The sequence below is a fragment of the Nerophis lumbriciformis genome, linkage group LG09, assembly GCF_033978685.3.
Source record: "Nerophis lumbriciformis linkage group LG09, RoL_Nlum_v2.1, whole genome shotgun sequence".
Taxonomy (NCBI): domain Eukaryota; kingdom Metazoa; phylum Chordata; class Actinopteri; order Syngnathiformes; family Syngnathidae; genus Nerophis; species Nerophis lumbriciformis.
The window spans coordinates 49564133-49587569 of NC_084556.2; the positions used below are offsets into that span (position 1 = coordinate 49564133).

General features: G+C 41.4%; 2 protein-coding genes across 3 annotated transcripts in view; one reads left to right on the forward strand and one right to left on the reverse strand.

The window, feature by feature from the left end:
- Positions 1-11224, forward strand: abhd11 (abhydrolase domain containing 11). Of its 2 annotated transcripts, XR_009815465.1 has the most exons (7): positions 1-193; positions 3103-3238; positions 3311-3484; positions 3554-3724; positions 3798-3979; positions 9555-9744; positions 9827-11224. XR_009815465.1 is itself a non-coding variant. In XM_061962981.1 (6 exons), exons 1-6 carry the CDS (start codon positions 90-92, stop codon positions 9688-9690), a joined length of 903 nt encoding a protein of 300 aa, XP_061818965.1. In that variant the 5' UTR covers positions 1-89; the 3' UTR covers positions 9691-11224. The 2 variants fall into 2 exon arrangements, 1 of the variants encoding a protein (XP_061818965.1); XM_061962981.1 differs by having other exon boundaries at positions 9555-11224.
- The window catches only part of bicdl2l (bicaudal-D-related protein 2-like), an 18997-nt gene continuing 5910 nt past the window's right edge, over positions 10351-23437 (reverse strand). Inside the window, exons 3-6 of the mRNA XM_072913853.1 lie at positions 20257-20415; positions 13386-13471; positions 11776-11896; positions 10351-11684 (exon numbers count right to left, since the gene is read on the reverse strand). Of these exons, the coding sequence (XP_072769954.1) occupies positions 11304-11684; positions 11776-11896; positions 13386-13471; positions 20257-20415 (747 nt within the window). The 3' untranslated portion in view covers positions 10351-11303. The remainder of the gene's footprint in view (positions 11685-11775; positions 11897-13385; positions 13472-20256; positions 20416-23437) is intronic.

A 23437-nucleotide genomic window follows, 5' to 3' on the forward strand; every position in this document is an offset into this window, starting at 1 on the left:
GGCTGCCAGTCTCTCTCTCCTGTCATTGCGGCGACCTGGGAAGCTCTCATGCCGTATTCATTCCGTCCTGTAGCGGAACCAACGGTACCATGACTGCCCTGTATCGCCTCGTCCAAAGGACGGTTCTGAGCGGCCGCACGTCGTGTTGTGTACTAGCCGGACAGAGGGGCGTGTGCGCGGCCAGCACGTCCAGGTACGACTGCTTAGCGAGCTAACTAGCTAGCTACCTACTTAGCTAATCTAGCCGGCTCGCTGCTAACACCCAATTCTTACTGGTTTGTGTACAAACTGCTATCGAGTGGACATAGTTCATTATTGACATCACGTCAGAGATTATTTACTTGGCACGTAACAAGTTTTGACCGCTTACGTAAGTGACACGAATGATCCATATTTTAGCATGACCGTTGAGTTAGCTAGCTAATGTGTGTTGTTTCCACGTCGCTTGACGATGACGTCAGCTGGTAAGATTGCTGTGTCATTATGTGTAGTTAAGTTAAAGTTCCAATGATTGTCACACACACACACACTAGGTGTGGCGAAATGATTCTCTGCATTTGACCCATCACCCTTGATCACCCCCTGGGAGGTGAGGGGAGCAGTGAGCAGCAGCAGTGGCCGCGCCCGGGAATCACTTTTGGTGATTTAACCCCCAATTCCAACCCTTGATGCTGAGTGCCAAGCAGGGAGGTAATGGGTCCCATTTTTATAGTCTTTGGTATGACTTGGCCGGGGGGTTTGAACTCACGACCTACCCATCTCAGGGCGGACACTCGGACAGCCTTACTAGATACACCTGGAATGCTGGGTTGACTATAAGACTGGTTTTAGTCTATGTCAGTGGCCTTATGGTTAGAGTGTCCGCCCTGAGATCGGTCGGTTGTGAGTTCAAACCCCCGCCGAGCCATACCAAAGACTATAAGAATGGGACCCATTAATTCCCTACTCGGCATCAAAGGTTGGAATTGGGGGTTAAATCACCAAAATGATTCCCGACCTGCTCACTGCTCCCCTCACCTCCCATTGATTGATCGATTGAGACTTTTATTAGTAGGTTGCACAGTGAAGTACATATTCCGTACAATTGACCACTAAATGGTAACACCCGAATACGTTTTTCAACTTGTTAATTTGGGGTCCACTTAAATTGATTCATGATACAGATATATACTATCAGATATATACTATCATTATAATACAGTCATCACACAAGATCATCATCAGAGTTAACAAGTTAATTCAATATAAACATTGAATTATTTACAATCCGGGATGTGGGGGGGTTAGGTTTGGTTGTTATCATCAGTCATCAACAATTGAGAACAGAGAAATGGACATTGAAACAGTGTAGGTCTGACTTGGTAGGATATGTACAGCAAGTAGTGGACATAGAGAGAGAGAGAGATCAGAAGGCATAAGAAAAAGTATCTACATTTGATTATTTACATTTGATTATTAACAATTCGGGGAGGGTGTTAGTTTAGGGTTGAAGTTGCCTGGAGGTGTACTTTTATTGTGGTTTTGAAGGAGGATAGAGATGCCCTTTCTTTTACAGCTGTTGGGAGTGCATTTCAAATTGATGTGGCATAGAAGGAGAATGAGTTAAGACCTTTGTTAGATCAGAATCTGGGTTTAACGTGGTTAGTGGAGCTCCCCCTGGTGTTGTGGTTATGGCAGTCATTTTATAGGCTAGGCTCAGTGCAAGTTGTTTTACTCTGTCCTCCACCCTGAGCCAGCTCACTTTGAAAAAGTGGGTAGGAGGGGAGTGGAACAAGGGGATGGGTCAAATGCAGAGGGTAATTTCACCACACCCAGTGTTTGTGTGACTATCAGTGGTTTTGATTGATTGATTGAAACTTTTATTAGTAGATTGCACAGTTCAGTACATATTCCGTACAATTGACCACTAAATGGTAACACCCGAATAAGTTTTTCAACTTAACACGTAAATCAATTCATGGTACAAATATATACTATCAGCATAATACAGTCATCACACAAGTTAATCATCAGAGTATATACATTGAATTATTTACAATCCGGGGGGCGGGGTTGGGTTAGGTTTGGTTGATATCAACACTTCAGTCATCAACAATTGCATCATCAGAGAAATGGGCATTGAAGCAGTGTAGGTAGGATATGTACAGCGAGCAGAGAACATAGTGAGTTCAGATAGCATAAGAACAAGTATATACATTAGAAATACATTTGATTATTTACATTTGGTTATTTACAATCCGGGGAAGTGGGATGTTGAAGGGGGAGGGTGTAGGTCAAGGGTTGAAGTTGCCTGGAGGTGTTGTTTTAGTGAGGTTTGAAGGAGGATAGAGATGCACTTTCTTTTACACCTGTTGGGACTGCATTCCATATTGATGTGGCATAGAAGGAGAATGAGTTTAGACCTTTGTTAGATCGGAATCTGGGTTTAACGTACTCTAACTTTAACTTACTGCAGTAGGTCAGGCTCAGCAAGGACTTGTGTTTTGGAACCGGGAGGTTCTGGTTGGCGTCCCCCAAGGTTTTGTAGCGATATCTCTAGAAGTAGACTAGCATGTGATGTAGAAGGACGGCGTGGGTGCTTCAGTCTGTCTATACCTGAATTAATTCTCTCTCTTTCTCCTGTTGGAGCAACCAGGCGACCATTTCTTACAGCCTGTCATCTCAGTACTTTGAGTCCATAGTACTGAAGTTGACTTTAAGGCATGTTTATGTCCCTTACACCTGTCTTTAGGACCCAACTAACCGTTGACATGAACTTAAACATGTACGTCCACTCACCGGGATGTGGCAGTCATTCAGCATAACAAAGACAGATTTACCACGTGTTTTTCTTGTTTGATCAAATCTGTTCCACATGTGATGTCAAATGTAAAGTCCATACTTTTATTACTTGTCCACCACGATGGACCACTGTTTACCCAAACTGGCTGGCTGCTAGCTTCAGAGGAATGTAATCTTTCACCATATGGAAAAACATGTTGTTTCTTAGACTAGCAGATACTACACATGCTTTTCTGATGATGAGCAAATGCATTGTCAGTCACCTGGTGCCGTGTTGTCGTGACGAAGAGAACATCAAACTGATATCTTGTGTTGGTTCAGCCCAGTCAACCTGACATATGACGTCTTTGACGGGAAGGGGGACAGCACGCCGCTGGTCTTCCTGCACGGCTTGTTTGGCAGCAAATCCAACTTCCACTCCATCGCCAAGTCGTTGGTTCAGCGCACAGGCCGAAAGGTAAGATAGACACGATGCTGGCGTTTGTCTCTGTCCGCTCCCAAGTGTCCTCATCGCCGTTTGTCCAGTTAGGTGCTGACCGTTGACGCCCGTAACCACGGCAACAGTCCCCACAGCTCAGCGTTGACCTACGAAGCTATGAGCGACGACTTGAAGCATCTTCTCTCCCAGCTGCGCATCGATAAGTGCGTCCTGATCGGACACAGCATGGGCGGGAAGACGGCCATGACCACCGCCCTGACGCAGGTCAGCCTGGTGCGCCGCTCGGCCCTTCGCCGCCTGTTGTGCTCTCTGACTTCCTGTTTGTGCCGGCAGCCATCTCTGGTGGAGAGGCTGGTGGTGGTGGACATCAGCCCGGCTCAGAGCAACACCAGGACCAACTTCCACTCGTACATCCGCGCCATGCAGGACATGAAGATCTCCACGGACCTCCCGCGCTCCACCGCCAGACGCATGGCGGAGGACCAGCTGCGCCGCACGGTCAAGGTCAGAGCCGGACCGCCTTAGTCGTCACAAAGCATGACCTCTGACCCCAACGGTACTTTCAACATGTCCGCAGGAGCACTCGGTGCGTCAGTTCCTGCTGACTAACCTGGTGGAGCACAACGGTCACTACGCCTGGAGGGTCAACCTGGACGCCATCTCAGCTCATCTTGATGACATCATGAGCTTCCCCAACTTTGACTGCGCCTACAGCGGCCCCACGCTGTTTCTGGGTGGAGCCAGTTCTGCTTACATCAGGTATACCTCGCCTATACCAGGACAATGAGGCTGTGCTATATTGCTTTATTTAATAATAATAATCAGTATACTTATAAACATATTTGAAACAGCAAGCTTCAGCTAAAAGAGTGTTGCCAACTCCTCAGCCTGGAAAGTAGCTATTGGCTGTCCTAAAAGTTGCTTGATGACGTCATCATATCATTCTCATAATTTATTGCAATGGATGCTGGAGGAGAGATACGAAAGCGAGTTTAAAAAATGATAAGTATGATAAGAACTGCAACTTGACTTTCTTCTTTTGATTCTTAGTTGTTTTTTAAAGTCAATTTTGTTCTGCAATGTTGGGTATCAAATTCATACTTGCCAACCCTCCCGGATTTTCCGGGAGACTCCCGAAATTCAGCGCCTCTCCCGAAAACCTCCCGGGTCAAATTTTCTCCCGAAAACCTCCCGAAATTCAGGCGGAGCTGGAGGCCACGCCCCCTCCAGCTACATGCGGACCTGAGTCCGCTTTCCCACAATATAAAGAACGTCTACAGTAAAGCAGTCCGTCTGCCGTAAACAGCAATGTTGTGACACTCTTAAACAGGACAATACTGCCATCTAGTGCATTTGATGAAAGCACTTTTGTGCGTGCCACACAGCAATGCATAATCAGAGAGGGTGTTCAGCATGGTTAGAAAGATAGTGACAGAGAATAGAACAAGGATGGACAATTCAACCCTTAACTCAACAATGAGTAGATGAGTGTTATGTGTGTGTATATGTGTAAATAAATGAACACTGAAATTCAAGTATTTCTTTAATTTATATATATATATATATATATATATATATATGTATATATATATATATATATATATATATATATATATATCCATCCATCCATCCATCCATTTTCTACCGCTTATTCCCTTCGGGGTTGCGGGGATATATATATATATATATATATATATATATATATATATATATATATATATATATATATATATACAGGTAAAAGCCAGTAAATTAGAATATTTTGAAAAACTTGATTTATTTCAGTAATTGCATTCAAAAGGTGTAACTTGTACAATATATTTATTCATAGCACACAGACTGATGCATTCAAATGTTTATTTCATTTAATTTTGATGATTTGAAGTGGCAACAAATGAAAATCCAAAATTCCGTGTGTCACAAAATTAGAATATTACTTAAGGCTAATACAAAAAAGGGATTTTTAGAAATGTTGGCCAACTGAAAAGTATGAAAATGAAAAATATGAGCATGTACAATACTCAATACTTGGTTGGAGCTCCTTTTGCCTCAATTACTGCGTTAATGCGGCGTGGCATGGAGTCGATGAGTTTCTGGCACTGCTCAGGTGTTATGAGAGCCCAGGTTGCTCTGATAGTGGCCTTCAACTCTTCTGCGTTTTTGGGTCTGGCATTCTGCATCTTCCTTTTCACAATACCCCACAGATTTTCTATGGGGCTAAGGTCAGGGGAGTTGGCGGGCCAATTTAGAACAGAAATACCATGGTCCGTAAACCAGGCACGGGTAGATTTTGCGCTGTGTGCAGGCGCCAAGTCCTGTTGGAACTTGAAATCTCCATCTCCATAGAGCAGGTCAGCAGCAGGAAGCATGAAGTGCTCTAAAACTTGCTGGTAGACGACTGCGTTGACCCTGGATCTCAGGAAACAGAGTGGACCGACACCAGCAGATGACATGGCACCCCAAACCATCACTGATGGTGGAAACTTTACACTAGACTTCAGGCAACGTGGCTCCTGTGCCTCTCCTGTCTTCCTCCAGACTCTGGGACCTCGATTTCCAAAGGAAATGCAAAATTTGCATGGTTGGGTGATGGTTTGGGTGCCATGTCATCTGCTGGTGTCGGTCCACTCTGTTTCCTGAGATCCAGGGTCAACGCAGCCGTCTACCAGCAAGTTTTAGAGCACTTCATGCTTCCTGCTGCTGACCTGCTCTATAGAGATGGAGATTTCAAGTTCCAACAGGACTTGGCGCCTGCACACAGCGCAAAATCTACCCGTGCCTGGTTTACGGACCATGGTATTTCTGTTCTAAATTGGCCTGCCAACTCCCCTGACCATAGCCCCATGGAAAATCTGTGGGGTATTGTGAAAAGGAAGATGCAGAATGCCAGACCCAAAAACGCAGAAGAGTTGAAGGCCACTATCAGAGCAACCTGGGCTCTCATAACACCTGAGCAGTGCCAGAAACTCATCGACTCCATGCCACGCCGCATTAACGTAGTAATTGAGGCAAAAGGAGCTCCAACCAAGTATTGAGTATTGTACATGCTCATATTTTTCATTTTCATCCTTTTCAGTTGGCCAACATTTCTAAAAATCCCTTTTTTGTATTAGCCTTAAGTAATATTCTAATTTTGTGACACACGGAATTTTGGATTTTCATTTGTTGCCACTTCAAATCATCAAAATTAAATGAAATAAACATTTGAATGCATCAGTCTGTGTGCAATGAATAAATATAATGTACAAGTTACACCTTTTGAATGCAATTACTGAAATAAATCAAGTTTTTCAAAATATTCTAATTTACTGACTTTTACCTGTATATGAAATACTTGACTTGGTGAATTCTAGCTGTAAATATACTCCTCCCCTCTTAACCACGCCCCCAACCACGCCGCCCGCACCCACCCCCCACCTCCCGAAATTGGAGGTCTCAAGGTTGGCAATTATGATCAAATTTGATCAAAAGAATTAAGTATTGTGACATTCACTAACGAACCATATGTAATGACTGGCTCATTGACACGAACGATGGAATTGGGACGTTGCAGTGATTTATATTAGTTTGTCACGACAGTGAAGAAATGTTTACATTTACATCTCGCTCTGTAAGCCATAGTGGGAAAAAGTGGCAGCTCTGCGCATTTCATTTGCAGTCTGGAGGAATGTGGGTCTCCTCTCTCCACAGAGAGCCACACAGACGAGGTGAGCAAGTGACTGAGGTTGTGTACAGTAGACCATTTAAATTCAGTGATTTATTTAGGTGTGGCAGTAAAGAAACATTTCATTCCAGTCCCAACTTTCGGCTGCTAGGAACTTGAAAATTCCGACTTACCAGTACAAATTGAACGCACCAAAAAAGTGATGATTCCGACCCTGCAGCACCACCAGCTGACCGGCAGCAACAGTCGTTGAAGAAAGTAACTTCTGCGTGCTTTCACATCAGTCTCCAAGACACAAAAAAGTCTCCATTAACACTGTTGCTAGATTTGTCTCTAATCGCTATTTAAAAAACAAAGGTCACCAAGAGGATTGCCAATTTGGCAACATTAACCAAAAGGACTTGAAATAAAACACTAAAGAGACTAAAGTAAGTCATTAATAAATACATAAAATGATGATTTCCACCACTAACTATCTAGCTTGAAGCTAACTTCAGCCACTTGGCGAAAGTATTATTGCTGAACCAATAAAACTCCTTGGATAAGAAGACAGTTTGGTTATGAAATTTGGCGTACATTTGGGATAATAATCGAGATCGGATGATATGAAAAAATTAATTATGATAATTTTTTTTTGCCCTACATTACCCGCAATAATCAAATGGAATCGGATTGTGGTGCCCAAAGAATCAGACTTTCCCTACGATATAGACCTTCCTGATGTGCGCCGATAAGAACGTTAGTCACTGCAATATCAACAATTTACCTCAGTTGTACAAACCCCGTTTCCATATCAGTTGGGAAATTGTGTTAGATGTAAATAAAAACGGAATACAATGATTTGCAAATCCTTTTCAACCCATATTCAGTTGAATGCACTACAAAGACAAGATATTTGATGTTCAAACTCATAAACTTTATTTTTTTTTTGCAAATAATAATTAACTTAGAATTTCATGGCTGCAACACGTGCCAAAGTAGTTGGGAAAGGGCATGTTCACCACTGTGTTACATGGCCTTTCCTTTTAACAACACTCAGTAAGCGTTTGGGAACTGAGGAGACACATTTTTTAAGCTTCTCAGGTGGAATTCTTTCTCATTCTTGCTTGATGTACAGCTTAAGTTGTTCAACAGTCCGGGGGTCTCCGTTGTGGTATTTCAGGCTTCATAATGCGCCACACATTTTCAATGGGAGACAGATCTGGACTACAGGCAGGCCAATCTAGTACCCTTTTACTATGAAGCCACGTTGATGTAACACGTGGCTTGGCATTGTCTTGCTGAAATAAGCAGGGGCGTCCATGGTAACGTTGCTTGGATGGCAACATATGTTGCTCCAAAACCTGTATGTACCTTTCAGCATTAATGGCGCCTTCACAGATGTGTAAGTTACCCATGTCTTGGGCACTAATACACCCCCATACCATCACAGATGCTGGCTTTTCAACTTTGTGCCTATAACAATCCGGATGGTTCATTTCCTCTTTGGTCTGGAGGACACGACGTCCAGTTTCCAAAAGCAATTTGAAATGTGGACTCGCCAGACCACAGAACACTTTTCCACTTTGTGTCAGTCCATCTTAGATGAGCTCAGGCCCAGCGAAGCCGACGACGTTTCTGGGTGTTGTTGATAAACGGTTTTCGCCTCGCATAGGAGAGTTTTAACTTGCACTTACAGATGTCGCGACCAACTGTAGTTACTGACAGTGGGCTTCTGAAGTGTTCCTGAGCCCATGTGGTGATATCATTTACACACTGATGTCGCTTGTTGATGCAGTACAGCCTGAGGGATCGAAGGTCACGGGCTTAGCTGCTTACGTGCAGTGATTTCTCCAGATTCTCTGAACCCTTTGATGATATTACGGACCGTAGATGGTGAAATCCCTAAATTCCTTGCAATAGCTGGTTGAGAAAGGTTTTTCTTAAACTGTTCAACAATTTGCTCACGCATTTGTTGACAAAGTGGTGACCCTGGCATGGCACCCACCTGTTCCCAGTTAGCCTGTTCACCTGTGGGATGTTCCAAATAAGTGTTTGATGAGCATTCCTCAACTTTATCAGTATTTATTGCCACCTTTCCCAACTTCTTTGTCACGTGTTGCTGGCATCAAATTCTAAATTTAATGATTATTTGCAAAAAAAAAAAAATGTTTATCAGTTTGAATATCAAATATGTTGTCTTCGTAGCATATTCAACTGAATATGGGTTGAAAAGGATTTGCAAATCATTGTATTCCGTTTATATTTACATCTAACACAATTTCCCAACTCATATGGATACGGGATAAGTTCTGTTATGAAGCAAAATTGGCCGCCTCTCATCATGATCACACAATGTGTAACAATCAATTTTCCGGGTTAGGCCTTAACCCAAATGTGATAAATTTTCATTCATATATGATAACGTGAATTTTTTTTAAAAATTATTAATCACATGCGTTAACGCTTTATTGTGGACATCCCTTAATATACTTACTGTATATCTATTTTGTATTTTCTTCTGTCAATATTTGAAAATTATGAATCGATTTAGAATCAGGACGAATAAGAATTGTGATCTTTTTTTTTGTGCACCCATGAAAATAATGTAGTGCTCAAGAGTGTGTGAACAACAACACGAAAGAACATCTTAACTTCCTGATGTCTCACACATGTTGTCTCCGGTTGCAGCTCTGACGATTACCCCGAAATCCAGAGGCTGTTCCCTAGCGCGGACATCCAGTACATTCCAGACGCCAGCCACTGGATCCATGCGGACAAACCTCTGGACTTCATCAGCTCCATCAGCTCCTTCCTTCAGTCCTAGCCGCCTCCACAGGAGGAACCCCCAGGACCGCCCGACGAGGCGCAGGAACGCCAGGTGAGAACTCACGTAGTTTGATGAAGTAGCCGGCAGCTGCTTCCGTTAGCGACGAAGTGTTCTGACCCGGTCCTCGTTTCAGTGGACCACAATGCTGACTGATGGACAATGACAAGACCACGATTGAAGTCTTTAGTCATGCCTGGATGTGTGTGTGCGTGCGGTCAGAGCGTAAATGTTTGGCTTTCCTTAAAGTCTCGTTAGTTGTTCCACTATTCTGTAACATGCAGCATTACCTAGTGCACACTACTAAGTTCAGAGGGAAACCTGGGGGCCATTTTTGTTGCGCAGTTCTTTTTAAATTGTAAAAATATACTGGATTATTTATAGATATTGCCCTAATTTCTCATTTATAACAAAAAGCTACGGTGTAAATGTTAGGCTGAGCATATTTATTGAACTACATTTGCTTGCTTTTAGGATTTAACGGGACTTTTTTAAGCCAATACAGATCACTTCTTTTGTTGATGTAGGTGTAGTTTGTGCACATTTTTTTTAGCGGAGGCTTCTTTAGCAGTAGGTGTCTTTGCAAGCTCTCAAGACACCACCGTAGCAATGCTGGCCTTTAAAAATGCTGGATGTGTTGAAGGGTGACAGTTTCCCCCCCCACCCTTGTAGAACATTTGGTGCAAATAGCACGCAAAATGTCTTCCTCTAAAACCGAGACGTATTCCCACGATCAATGTTTGTTTACAATGTGCTCAGAGGGAGGAAAGTAGCGCCAAATTTGCTCACCCTAACCCACATAGAGCACAGTAAGGGTAATCTCTCCTCATCAGAGCATGTTTGTAAAGTTATGTCTGATAGTTATCATGCACCAAATTGCATCAACCCGAAACTTTTGATTAGATGGAAAAAGTTTGGACAGTCCTGATCTGGTGTGCACTACGTAGTGCGCATTACTGGAGTATGTTACCTCCTTCCTTAGTAGTCAAAGGTCTAGTATGTAATTAAGTTCCTGCTACATTACTACCCTATCTTAAACTTGTCTTTCAGTGTTCTGGTGTGTTTTTAATGTTTATGACCAATATATGCTGCATATATATCTTATCCGTCTAGTATTTAAACGTGTTTCCGTGGAGATGAAGAGTGGAGTATAAACAAAACGCAGGGTGTTGTCAACTAACGTGCCTCTCTTGGTCTTTAAAACGATGTTGCTATTCACGGTTGGCAGCTGGCTTGCCTCTGCCGACATCAGCCACAAGGGGGCGTACTCTGCAGGATGCATGCTCTTGTCGCCACCCGCCTACAACTTGATAAGAATTGTTTATTATAATGAATGTGTATGTATAGTGGACGTGTCAAAGATTGTTTTCTAACGGGATGACGGGTCTGTAAATGGTCAGGCTTGTTTATTCAAAGCAAATCTTTATGTAAGCACGCAGGTCAAATGGGGAAATGTAAACAATTATTTGTTCCATGTCTAGAATATTGTTCATGTGATGCTCATCCCTCTAATAAAATCAAAGTGTTAACTTTAGTTTCAAAGCGTTGTGCAGGCTTGGATTCCTCAGCATTCTCGTGTGGGTTATCAAAAAGAACCGTCACCAGGGCCACTCTCAGTCAAGAGAGACCACCTGGAACCCGTCGTTCACTTTCTGCTCGCTCGCGGGAGTCACAGCGTCCTGCTGCCGCCCGCCATTGCCCCTCTTCCACTTGTCCCTCCAGGACGGCGCAGCAGGAGGCGACATCGGCACAGTCGGCGTCAGAGGAGGCCGGCCGAAGAAGGCTTGGGTTGGACTGTGAGTGGGCGAGGCGGGTGACGCAGGTGTGGCCGGCGAGCTGGCGGCGGCACGTGCGACCGCCACGGGGAAGTTGGTGGGGCGCTGGACGGGCGGCTTGTTCCTCCTCAAGAGGCCCATGCGGGAGTTCTTCTTCTGGTTCTGCTCCGCTTGGTGCTGCAGAACCAGCTGCTGGTTGAGCATCAGCTGGACGTCCTCCTGAAGACAATTGAGATCAGCCACGCCTGTCCTGAGCGACTGTGCTTCCTCAAGCGTGTCTTTAAATTTGGCGGGCGTGTCCCCGGCTCACCTTCCAAGCCTCCAGTTCCAGTGACAGCTCCAGACGCTTCTGCGCGGCTTCCAGCAGCTGGTTGTTCAGCAGCATCATTTCCGTCTTGCTGCGCAGAATCTCCCCCTCCATCGCCTTCTTTCTGCACGCACGACACAAACAATAAACATACCTGCCAACTACTCCGGTTTTCCCGTAATTAGTACGGTTTTCATCAACCTATCCCGGGTTACGGTTGCAGTGATAAAAAATACGGTTTTTCATTAATTAAATTTTTTTTTTTTTTTAAGTTTTATTCACGAAATCGCGTAACAACAATCACAATCGACACTGCTTCCCGTAACTTCCTATCGAGCCATTCCGAATGCCATGCGCGAGGCTATTTATAGCACCGCTGCCAAGCACGAGGCACCTGTTGCCATTGTTTCCAAACGAGCGAACGATCATGGAATCAGCCGGAGAAAAATCGCAAACGAGTCTTAAACCGAAAAGAAAACTGCAGTCATTCCGTGAAGAATATTCAAAAGCCTATCCGGGAATAATTATCCATTCCAAAAAGGGTGAAAACTACGCGAATTGCACCTTGTGCAGACAAGATTTTTCGATCGGACACGGAGGAATTAGCGATGTAAAAGACCACGTTGGGACAAAAAAACACAAGTCTAATGCCGTTGCTAAATTTGGATTTTAGCCACAAAAAGGTAATGACACCAATGTTATCTATTGGAATTGTTTAGTACTGTTATACTGTTAAAAGTGTTTATACTATTTATGCTTTCAAGTCCAAGTTGAAGAAATCTTGTTAAATGTTGACAGCATAACTACCAAAATACAGAAGTATGTCCTTAATATTTTTGCAGTGCTATTTCTGTTGAAAAGTTAAAATGATTACATTAGAGATGTGATGTGCCACTTTTCAAGTGTCTGATGGCTTAAATTAATTTTCATTAATTTTTCATATTTTGAATTCTTTTGAAAGGCTTACAAAAAAACTACATTTGAATTGTAATTCCATGCTATTGACAGGACTATTAATAGCTTACCATGTTTACAGTATGATAATTGTGATAGAAATGTGAATTTTAGGCACAGAATATTTTTTACAATTGAACAAGGCAGTAGATTATACAAGCTTGGACAGAAAGTTAATAATGACACCAATTTTTTTTTTTATGGAATTGTTTAGTACTGTTTTACCATTTGTTTACTGTAAAAAGTGTTTATACTGTTTATACTTTCAATTAACAAATTGAAGTCTTGTGAAAGGTTGACAGGATAACTGGCATTAACTGTCAAAATAATTTCAAACTATTGAAGTTAGCTTACAGAATAAACATGTCAATCAACCCATATGATTTTTGCTGTAATATTTTTGTTTTGAAAAGTCACTGTGACTGATAGAAAAGTGATGGTTTTAGCAACATTTTCACCTGTCTGAATGCAATCAATCATTTTGCGTCGGGGGGCGAAGCCCCCTGAACCTCCCACCAGGACTTTGTCCTGGACCTACCGGGGCCTGCGGCCCCTGGATCCTGGCTACTAGGTTTTTCTGATTTCAAAAGTTGGCAGGTATGAATAAAACGAAAAAGACTTCCCAGCTTCCCCTTTGTCAGTCACATGAGCAGCCTCACTTTTCTATGGCCTCGTCTCGATCCCGCAGCGCCTGTTGCAGCAGGGCGCCGTCATCCGAGCCACTTCCTCCTCTGGACTTCATGTCCTGCGGGTACAAAAGGACTGAGTCACCGACCGAACGAGCGTCAGACATGGCGTGACTTTTTTTGGAAAAATGTCACTCCCGTCAGCAGGAACTGGTCCGCTCACATCGCCCGAGCACAACATTCCACATGCTATGTGAGTGAAGATCACATCTCCCTTTCTCACTGTATCTCCTATACCAGGGGTCGGCAACCTTTACCAGTCAAAGAGCCATTTTGACCAGTTTCACAAATAATAGAAAACAATGGGAGCCGCAAAAAATTTTTGAAATTTTAAATGAAATAACACTGCATAAGAAGTTTTTTTTTTTTGCTTTGTGCTATGTATAACCAGGTGTCCTCACCTTTATGTGGAATTTGAAAGCTGGTGCGGCACGCGGGTTTTAATTGACAGCGTCATACGTGCTGTGATAGTACAGCATATAGCGCCCACTACAGTCAGCGTGCCTGATTAGCCTCACGTTGTTAGGGGCTTCCGCTTTGCTCACGTAGGTGACAGCAAGGCATACTTGGTCAACAACCACACAGCTCACACTGACGGTGGCGGTATAAAAAAAACAAAACTTTAACACTCTTACTAATAATGCGCCACACTGTGAACCCACACCAAACAAGAATGACAAACAAATTTCGGAAGAACATCTGCACCGTAACACAACATAAACACAACAGGACAAATACCCAGAATCCCATGCAGCCCTAACTCTTCCGGGATACATTATACACCCCCGCTACCAAACCCCGCCCACCTCAACCGACACACAGGGTGGGGGGGTTGATGTTTGAGGGAGCAGGGTTGGGGTTTGGTGGTAGCAGGGGTGTATAATGTAGCCCGGAAGAGTCAGGGCTGCATGGGATTCTGGGTGTTTGTTCTGTTGTGTTTATGTTGTGTTAAGGTGCAGATGTTCTCCCGAAATGTGTTTGTCATTCTTGTTTCATTTTGGTTCAAAGTGTGGCGCATTATTAGTAAGAGTGTTAAAGTTGTTTTATATGACCACCGTCAGTGTAACCTGTGTGGCTGTTGACCAAGTATGCCTTGCTGTCACGTACGTGTGCAAGCAGAAGATGTATATTGTATAACATGTGTTGGGCTGGCACGCTGTTAATGCAGATTGTAGAGGGCGCCAAATGTTGTACCATCATGGCACGCCCTTATTATAGCCGTAAGGGTGAAAGTCGGTGAATATTAATCCCGGGAGTGTTCTGCTAGAGGCACTGAAATCCGGAAGTCTCACGGGAAAATTGGGGGGTTCAGCAAGTAAGCTGTTGAGCCGCATCAGAGTGATCAAAGAGCCGCATGCGGCTCCGGAGCCGCGGGTTGCCGACCCCTGTCCTATACAGTACAGTGCTTCTCAAACGTTTTCCACCAAGTACCCCCATAATGACCAACATTAAAATACAGTAGCATAGTAGGCCTGAATATTAATTTTTTATAAGCATACTTACCGTATTTTTCGGACTATAAGTTGCAGTTTTTTTTCATAGTTTGGCCGGGGGTGCGACTTATACTCAGGAGCAAATATGTGTGAAATTTACACATTACCGTAAAATATCAAATATTATTTAGCTCATTTACGTAAGAGACTAGACGTATAAGATTTTATGGGATTTAGCGATTAGGAGTGACAGATTGTTTGGTAAACGTATAGCATGTTCTATATGTTATAGTTATTTGAATGACTCTTACCATAATATGTTACGTTAACATACCAGGCATGTTCTCAGTTGGTTATTTATGCCTCATATAATGTACACTTATTCAGCCTGTTGTTCACTATTCTTCATTTATTTTAAATTGCCTTTCAAATGTCTATTCTTGGTGTTGGGTTTTATCAAAAACATTTCTCCAAAAAATGCGACTTATACTCCAGTGCGACTTATACTTGTTTTTTTCCTTCCTCATTATGCATTTTCGGCCGGTGCGACTTATACTCCGGAAAATACGGTACATATGTAAATGAAAGCACAACAAAACATGTAGCAATATTTTAAGACAAAAGTGTAGAAAAGTTAAAACTATTGTGTAAAAAAAAAAAATTAAAACACATAAAAACAGGTTAGTTTGAAGTGACACTAGAAAAGAACCACAGTCTTAGATTTGGGAGTGACTTAAATACTGTGTTCCAATAACTGCCGTAACTTGGCAACTCTAACTTTGCTTTATTATTCCGTACAGTCATTAAATGAGTCAATCCCTAACTTTTGTTCACAACTAGTTCTTAAAAGTCAGTTTCAAGTTACACATTTACTTTGTCTCTTTTAAACTCGTGACACTTGTTGTACTTGAGTGATTATATCTAGCCCAGTGGTTTTTAACCTTGTTGGAGGTACCGAACCCTACCAGTTTTATATGCGCATTAACCGAACCCTTCTTTAGTGGGAACATATTCTAAGTAACAAAGACTTAATTTAGAGTTATTTGGACTCTAGGGGAACATATTCTAAGTAATAAATACTTAATTTAGAGTTATTTGGTTAGGGTTCGGGTCAGGGTTAAAGGGTTAGGGTTATAATAAGGCCATGCCGAATAAGGCATTAATAAGTACTTAATAATGACTAGTTAAGAGCCAATATGTTACTAATTTGCATGTTAATAGGCAACTAATTAATGGTGAATATGTTCCCCATACTAAAGTGTTACCATGTTTTTTTTACTGGTGCACAAAATGAACCGTGCATGAACATCACCTTGTTCAAAGAACAAAACCAACACGGTGCATAAAGTCACAACAAATTACACACCTTACACACATTACCATGAATTGATTTAAGTGGACCCCGACTTAAACAAGTTGAAAAACGGGTGTTACCATTTAGTGGTCAATTGTACGGAATATGTACTGTACTGTGTAAACTGTACTGTTTCATATAAAGTTAAAGTACCAATGATTGTCACACACACACTAGGTGTGGCGAAATTATTCTCTGCATTTGACCCATCACCCTTGATCACCCCCTGGGAGGTGAGGGGAGCAGTGGGCAGCAGCGGTGGCCGCGCCCGGGAATCATTTTTGGTGATTTAACCCCCAATTCCAACCCTTGATGCTGAGTGCCAAGCAGGGAGGTAATGGGTCCCATTTTTATAGTCTTTGGTATGACTCGGCCGGGATTTGAACTCACAACCTACCGATCTCAGGGCGGACACTCTAACCACTAGGCCACTGATAATGTATTCTCTTCCTTTGCAATCTGCCAGTAAAAGTTTAAATCGATCAATCAAACAACCTGCAAATCAGATGGAAAATTAGGGGGGAAATTGTTGGGTCCATAATACGCTGATAGGGAGAAGTTTTTATTTACACGGTAAGTCGGATGTGTCTTTACCTCCGTGGCGGAGGCTCCGCCGAACCCCTGAGGCCGACTCACCGAACCCCTAGGGTTCGATCGAACCCAGGTTAAGAACCACTGATCTAGCCACAGGAAGACATGGTCTTTTCTACATATATGTCCAAAGTCAGGCTCTAACTATTTGCTGTGTCATTTGTCAACACAAAAATCTGAGCTGTAAGCAATTATACCTGATGTTTTAGTGGGGATTCTCAATATAACTAATATGATATACAGGATGAATCTATTCATTCCATTAGAAAAATATTCTGTTGCTTGGATTAATCCTGGAACTTTAAAAACGGCGCCAAATAAATCCAACCGATTACTTTGAGTAGATAAGTCGTGCGCAAACTGCAGGTGGGTAAAATGATGCATTACGATTAGCATGTGGATGTCGCTCAATCGACGGACAAATGTCCCAATATTGATTATTTAAATGTCTGTTAAAGTAACGCAGACGGTTCTAAAATGCTGATCTTGTGCGGACACACACAAAGAAGGGATGTGAAGACATGCTAACCGCAGCGCTAAAGAGTGAAACAAGAACAGAACAAATGCTTTGTACACTTCTACAGCAGTCCTACTGTACTTTACTTAACCGCGTTACATCAGAGCGTAACCGGCGAAGAAGAGGAGAGTAAGTAGATTAATAAGTCAGGAAATAGAAAAATATCCACACAGTATGGAAACAGTCAGCTATAGACATGAATGAGTAGATAGATGACACACGTATTGGCTTTATGGGGATGGAGCCAAAGCGTCTGGACATTTAAGTGTTTTAAAAGGCAATAATTTTAAATTAAGGATACCAAGTATGGACGTTTATTTATTTGATCACTTACCATGTAACCATGAATTGATTAACGTGGACCCCGACTTAAACAAGTTGAAAAACTTATTGGGGTGTTACCATTTAGTGGTCAATTGTACGGAATATGTACTGTACTGTGCAATCTACTAATAAAAGTTTCAATCAATCAAAAACCAGGCAGCTATATTTCTCACGTATCTCGAGTCTTACACAACTAAATGTCTATTAAGGATGTCAAATAAATAGATTTTCGAATGAATCTCGATTCTTATATCCAACGATTCTTAATTTAAAAAAATTTTCATCTGTCCCTTTTCAGGCTCTAAGGCAAATCCTATTGTTGATGTGAATGCACAGATTTATTTAAGAGAAACGAGAAGTGTGGGATACATGCCGCCTTATTTGTATGTGACTTTATTAAATGTTTGGGTAGAATTTTATTCAACAAAAGCAGTTTTCTTTAAAGTAACATAGAAATTGATCACAGCTGTTTATTTTATGGACGAATGCAGTTATCATAGAACTGGCACGCAATGTTATTAAAAAAAAGTATTGATTTGAAACCGAGAATCGATTCTGATACGAATGGTTACCCCTAAGATTCACAGCCCTAATGTCCACGCTGTGCGCACTCACATCCAAAAACCGGAAATAAAGTAGGATCCCTTTATACACACAATCAATAATTATAATACCGTATTTTCCGCACTATAAGGCGCACCGGATTATTAGCCGCACCTTCTATGAATTACATATTTCATAATTTTGTCCACCAATAAGCCGCCCCGGACTATAAGCCGCGCCTACGCTGCGCTAAAGTGAATGTCAAAAAAACGCTGCGCTAAAGTGAATGTCAAAAAAACAGTCAGATAGTTCAGTCAAACTTTAATAATATATTGAAAACCAGCGTTCTAACAACTCTGTCCCAAAATGTACGCAAATGTGCAATCACAAACATAGTAAAATTCAAAATGGTGTAGAGCAATAAATAGCAACATAATGTTGCTCGAACGTTAATGTCACAACACACAAAATAAACATAGCGCTCACCTTCTGAAGTTATTCTTCATTCGTAAATCCTTCGAATTCTTCGTCTTCGGTGTCCGAATTGAAAAGTTGCGCAAGCGTGGGATCCAAAAATGGCCGGCTCCGCCTCGTCGAAGTCATCGGATTCAGTGTCGCTGTTGTTGTGCAGCAGTTCTGTGAATCCTGCCTTCCGGAAAGCTCGGACCACAGTTGTGACCAAAACTATCTGCCCAGGCATTTACGATCCACTGGCAGATGTTGGCGTATGTCGACCGGCGCTATCTGCCCGTCTTAGTGAAGGTGTGTTCGCCTTCGGAGCTGTGTGAAAAAAGCCACCCGGCCTCTTCGCGTAAACTTCCCTTAACCACTCGCTCATCTTTTCTTCATCCATCCATCCCTTCGAGTTAGCTTTTATGATGACGCCGGCTGGAAAGGTCTCTTTTGGATGGGTGGAAGTTAGCATGGCAAGCTAGAACCACAGTGAAGGATGACTTCTCATTCCCTGTGGTGCGAATATTCACCGTACGTGCTCCCGTTCCACAGTGCAGTTCACAGGAATATCAGTTGCTGTGAAATACGGTAGTAATCCGTGTGCGGATGGAGAGATTGCGTCTTTTTATGAACCGGATCCTTGTCGCGTAGTAGGAGCCATTTTGTGGTCTTTACAGATGTAAACAGGAAATGAAACGTACGGTGATATCCGCGCGTTTTTTCTTCTTCTTCCGGGGGCGGGTGAAGCGCTTCCTGTTCTATGGGGGTGGGTGCTTTCCTTGGCGGTTGCTTGCGTAGAAGAAGAAGCGCTTCCTGTTCTACCGGGAAAAAAGATGGCGGCTGTTTACCGAAGTTGCGAGATCGAAACTTTATGAAAATTAATCGTAATAAAGCGCACCGGGTTATAAGGCGCACTGTTAGCTTTTGAGAAAATTTGTGGTTTTTAGGTGCGCCTTATAGTGCGGAAAATACGGGTAGTTACGATATAAATTAAAGATTTATAAATAAATCGTAGCCCCTAAATCGTAATGGAAATTAGGTGCCCAAAGATTCCACCTCTCGTGCGTACCACTAAGTGCTATTATATTTCCCCCCCATGTATGCCAAGGAATGACACTCCAAAACCCACATTTTGGGTCTTGGCAGCACCCAAAACAATAGGAAACACCAGGCTATTGTAGAGGAAAAAATTATATAAAATCAAACAAATCATGCTGATGTAGAAAATATAAAAGTGTTTGATGGTTTGACAAAGGAACGTCCATGCGAGCGGAATTTGCACAGCTTACTACAATATTAGCCATGCAACCACCAGACAGATTATATTATACATGTATTATATTATTAATATTACTTGAAACCATCTCTATTATTAAGGATGATGCACATTTGCATTTTTTGTTTTATTTAAATTATTTTTTATTTGTATGTAGCAATACAATTCAAAAATGCTAATGTTTCCTTTTTAAAACATTTAATTTTGAGGTTTTTTTAAATGTATACTACCCGTTTAGATATCTTTTTTTTTTTTTACAAAATTTTACTTAATTTGCTTTATTTACAAGGGCGTGAATTTTACAAGTCACGATTCGATTCCCATTCTTCGGGCGATAAAGAGATAAAAGGTACCTTTTGCGTTCCAGTCATGGCTAGTTTTCTGGCAACGTCCTTTAGTTGAGTGAGCGCAGAGTTCAGGCGGTTCCCTCCATAGGGGGTCTCGACTGGGAGGGCCTGAGGGTCTGTCATCAGCTTCAGGAGCTTCAGGATGGACAGAATCTCCTCTGTCACCTGTTGATGTTTTCAAATGTCATTACAGTGCAGAGGAACGCTGCTCAGCACACATGGTTGGGTCAGTGAAGTTTATTTTCATCAATGGGAATTGTAAAACTTTTTTTTTTTTTACAAACCCCGTTTCCATATGAGTTGGGAAATTGTGTTAGATGTAAATATAAACGGAATACAATGACTTGCAAATCACTTTCAACCCATATTCAGTTGAATATGCTACAAAGACAACATATTTGATGTTCAAACTGATAAACTTTTTTTTTTTGGCAAATAATCATTAACTTTAGAATTTGATGCCAGCAACACATGACAAAGAAGTTGGGAAAGGTGGCAATAAATACTGATAAAGTTGAGGAATGCTCATCAAACACGTATTTGGAACATCCAACTGGTGTGCAGGCTAATTGGGCGTAAAATATGAACGCCGCCGGCTTCTCTGGGCCCGAGATCATCTAAGATGGACTCATGCAAAGTGGAAAAGTGTTCTGTGGTCTGACGAGTCCACATTTCAAATTGTTTTTGGAAATATTCGACATCGTGTCATCCGGACAAAAGGGGAAGCGAACCATCCAGACTGTTATCGACACAAAGTTCAAAAGCCAGCATCTGTGATGGTATGGGGGTGCATTAGTGCCCAAGGCATGGGTAACTTACACATCTGTGAAGGCACCATTAATGCTGAAAGGTACATACAGGTTTTGGAACAACATATGCTGCCATCTAAGCGCCGTCTTTTTCATGGACGCCCCTGCTTATTTCAGCAAGACAATGCCAAGCCACATTCAGCACGTGTTACAACAGCGTGGCTTCGTAAAAAAAAGAGTGCGGGTACTTTCCTGGTCCCGCCTGCAGTCCAGACCTGTCTCCCATCGAAAATGTGTGGCGCATAATGAAGCGTAAAATACGACAGCGGAGACCCCGGACTGTTGAACGACTGAAGCTCTACATGAAACAAGAATGGGAAAGAATTCCACATTCAAAGCTTCAACAATTAGTTTCCTCAGTTCCCAATCGTTTATTGAGTGTTGTTAAAAGGAAAGGCCATGTAACACAGTGGTGAACATGCCCTTACCCATCTACTTTGGCACGTGTTGCAGCCATGAAATTATAAGTTAATTATTATTTGCAACAAAAAAAAGAAAGTTTATGAGTCTTTGTAGTGCATTCAATTGAATATGGGTTGAAAAGGATTTTCAAATCATTGTATTCCATTTATATTTACATCTAACACAATTTCCCAACTCATATGGAAACTGGGTTTGTAATACAAAAATTTAAATAAAGTTGTTTTTTTTGCCATATACTGACACCGAAACCGAAAATAGTTTTTGGAAAAAACATTGTGCTGTTGTGTGCTGTGTTTATATATAAAAAATATATCAATCCATGATACAAGACCACAATGGTTTTTTCCCCGCTGTCTTGTCTTTAAATAACAACTTCCGCTTTCGAAGTCAGAGTATGATGAAACTGTTTTTTTTTGTTTCTGATGACTGGAGATTTTTATTTTTGTTCTATTAGATATCAAATACAATTGTGATCTGGTTGCTGGGCTTTGACACTGAAAATGGGTCAGTTTTGGTCATTACATATTCTTTTCATGAATGCAAATTGAAAAATAAAAAAAAAAACGCCTAGTTTATTTACATCTTATTCTAAGAAAAAAAGAATATTGAAGAACAAAACATTTTTATTTTTTGGTGTCAAAACGCAACATCTAACAAACAAATACCTATTAAACTGAAACAGGAAAAACAGACCAAAATGAATATTTCGTATTCCGACACCAGAAGTTTTTATTTTGTTTTTCAAAGTAAAAGCGGGGATACTGTGGCACACACGCGCCTGGCTTTAGAGCTCTACACAGAAATGATTCTAGACAACGAGGACTGACATCCACAGAAATCTACGCACACACTGCAAAAACAGAAATCTAAGTAAGATTAAATATCTCAAATAAGGGTGATATTTGCTTATTTTCTGTCTGATAAGTTAATTCTTCTCACTAAGCAGATTTTATGTTAATGTTTTACTTGTTTTAAGGGTTTTGGTCCTAAATGATCTCAGTAAGATATTACAGCTTGTTGCTGAGATTTGATGGCCTATATTGAGTAAAACATGCTTGAAACTAGAATATTAAGTGTTGCAAAGCTGTGTCATCAACACACAAGTATAAAACTGCTGTTTTAAAGTAATCATTTCTTACTTCAAGCATGAAAAAAAAATCATGATGTCAAGATAATGGCACTAGCATTTACTTAATTTAAGAATATTTTTCAACATATTGAGCAAAAAGGTCTCGTTTTTTTTCTACCAAGAAAAGTGCACTTGTTATTAGTGAGAATATACTTATTTTAAAGGTATTTTTGGGTTCATTGAGGTTAGCTAATTTTACTTGTTTTGGAAAGTCTTGACAAGCCGAATTGTCTTGTTCTATTGGCAGATAATTTTGCTTAGTTCAAGTAAAATACCCCTAATTTTTGTAATTTTTTTATCTTGTTTTGTAACACTGACTTTTTGCAGTGCATACAGTATCACTCGACAGTGGAGGCAAAAAAGGATCCGATCACACAGGCTAGTCCACGGTCCTGTCTTTAAAACTGCTTCCGGTTTTGGTCTATATTTTAGTTTTTGGTGAAATGCGCAAAGATATTTCTGTAGATGTCAGTCTTTGTTTGCCATGTCTAAAATAATTCCTGTGTAGGGCTCCAAAAAACATTTTCAACAGTGTCACAGGCACACGTTTTGTAATTATTCCCACTTTTACTTTCAAAACAAAAACTCCGGTGTCTGCAAATGAAACATCCCTTTTGGTCTGTTTTTTCCTTTCTGTTCAGTAGGGATTAAACATTTTGCTGGATGAAATATTAAATGAAAATAAATAGGTTTTTTTAGACAGTTATTTCTTTCCGACACCAAATTGGAAATGGAAATCAAATAAACCAATCTTTTTGTTTTTCAATTTCCAGTGATCGTAAAGAAAATCCAATTACCAAAACATACATGAACCAAAAAAACACTG

Coding starts and splice junctions, on each gene's coding strand:
- abhd11 (XM_061962981.1), top strand. CDS start 90: ATGACTGCCCTGTATCGCCTCGTCCAAAGGACGGTTCTGAGCGGCCGC. Junction 3,239..3,310: donor TTCAGCGCACAGGCCGAAAG/GTAAGATAGACA, acceptor TTGTCCAGTTAG/GTGCTGACCGTTGACGCCCG. Junction 3,980..9,554: donor GCCAGTTCTGCTTACATCAG/GTATACCTCGCC, acceptor CTCCGGTTGCAG/CTCTGACGATTACCCCGAAA.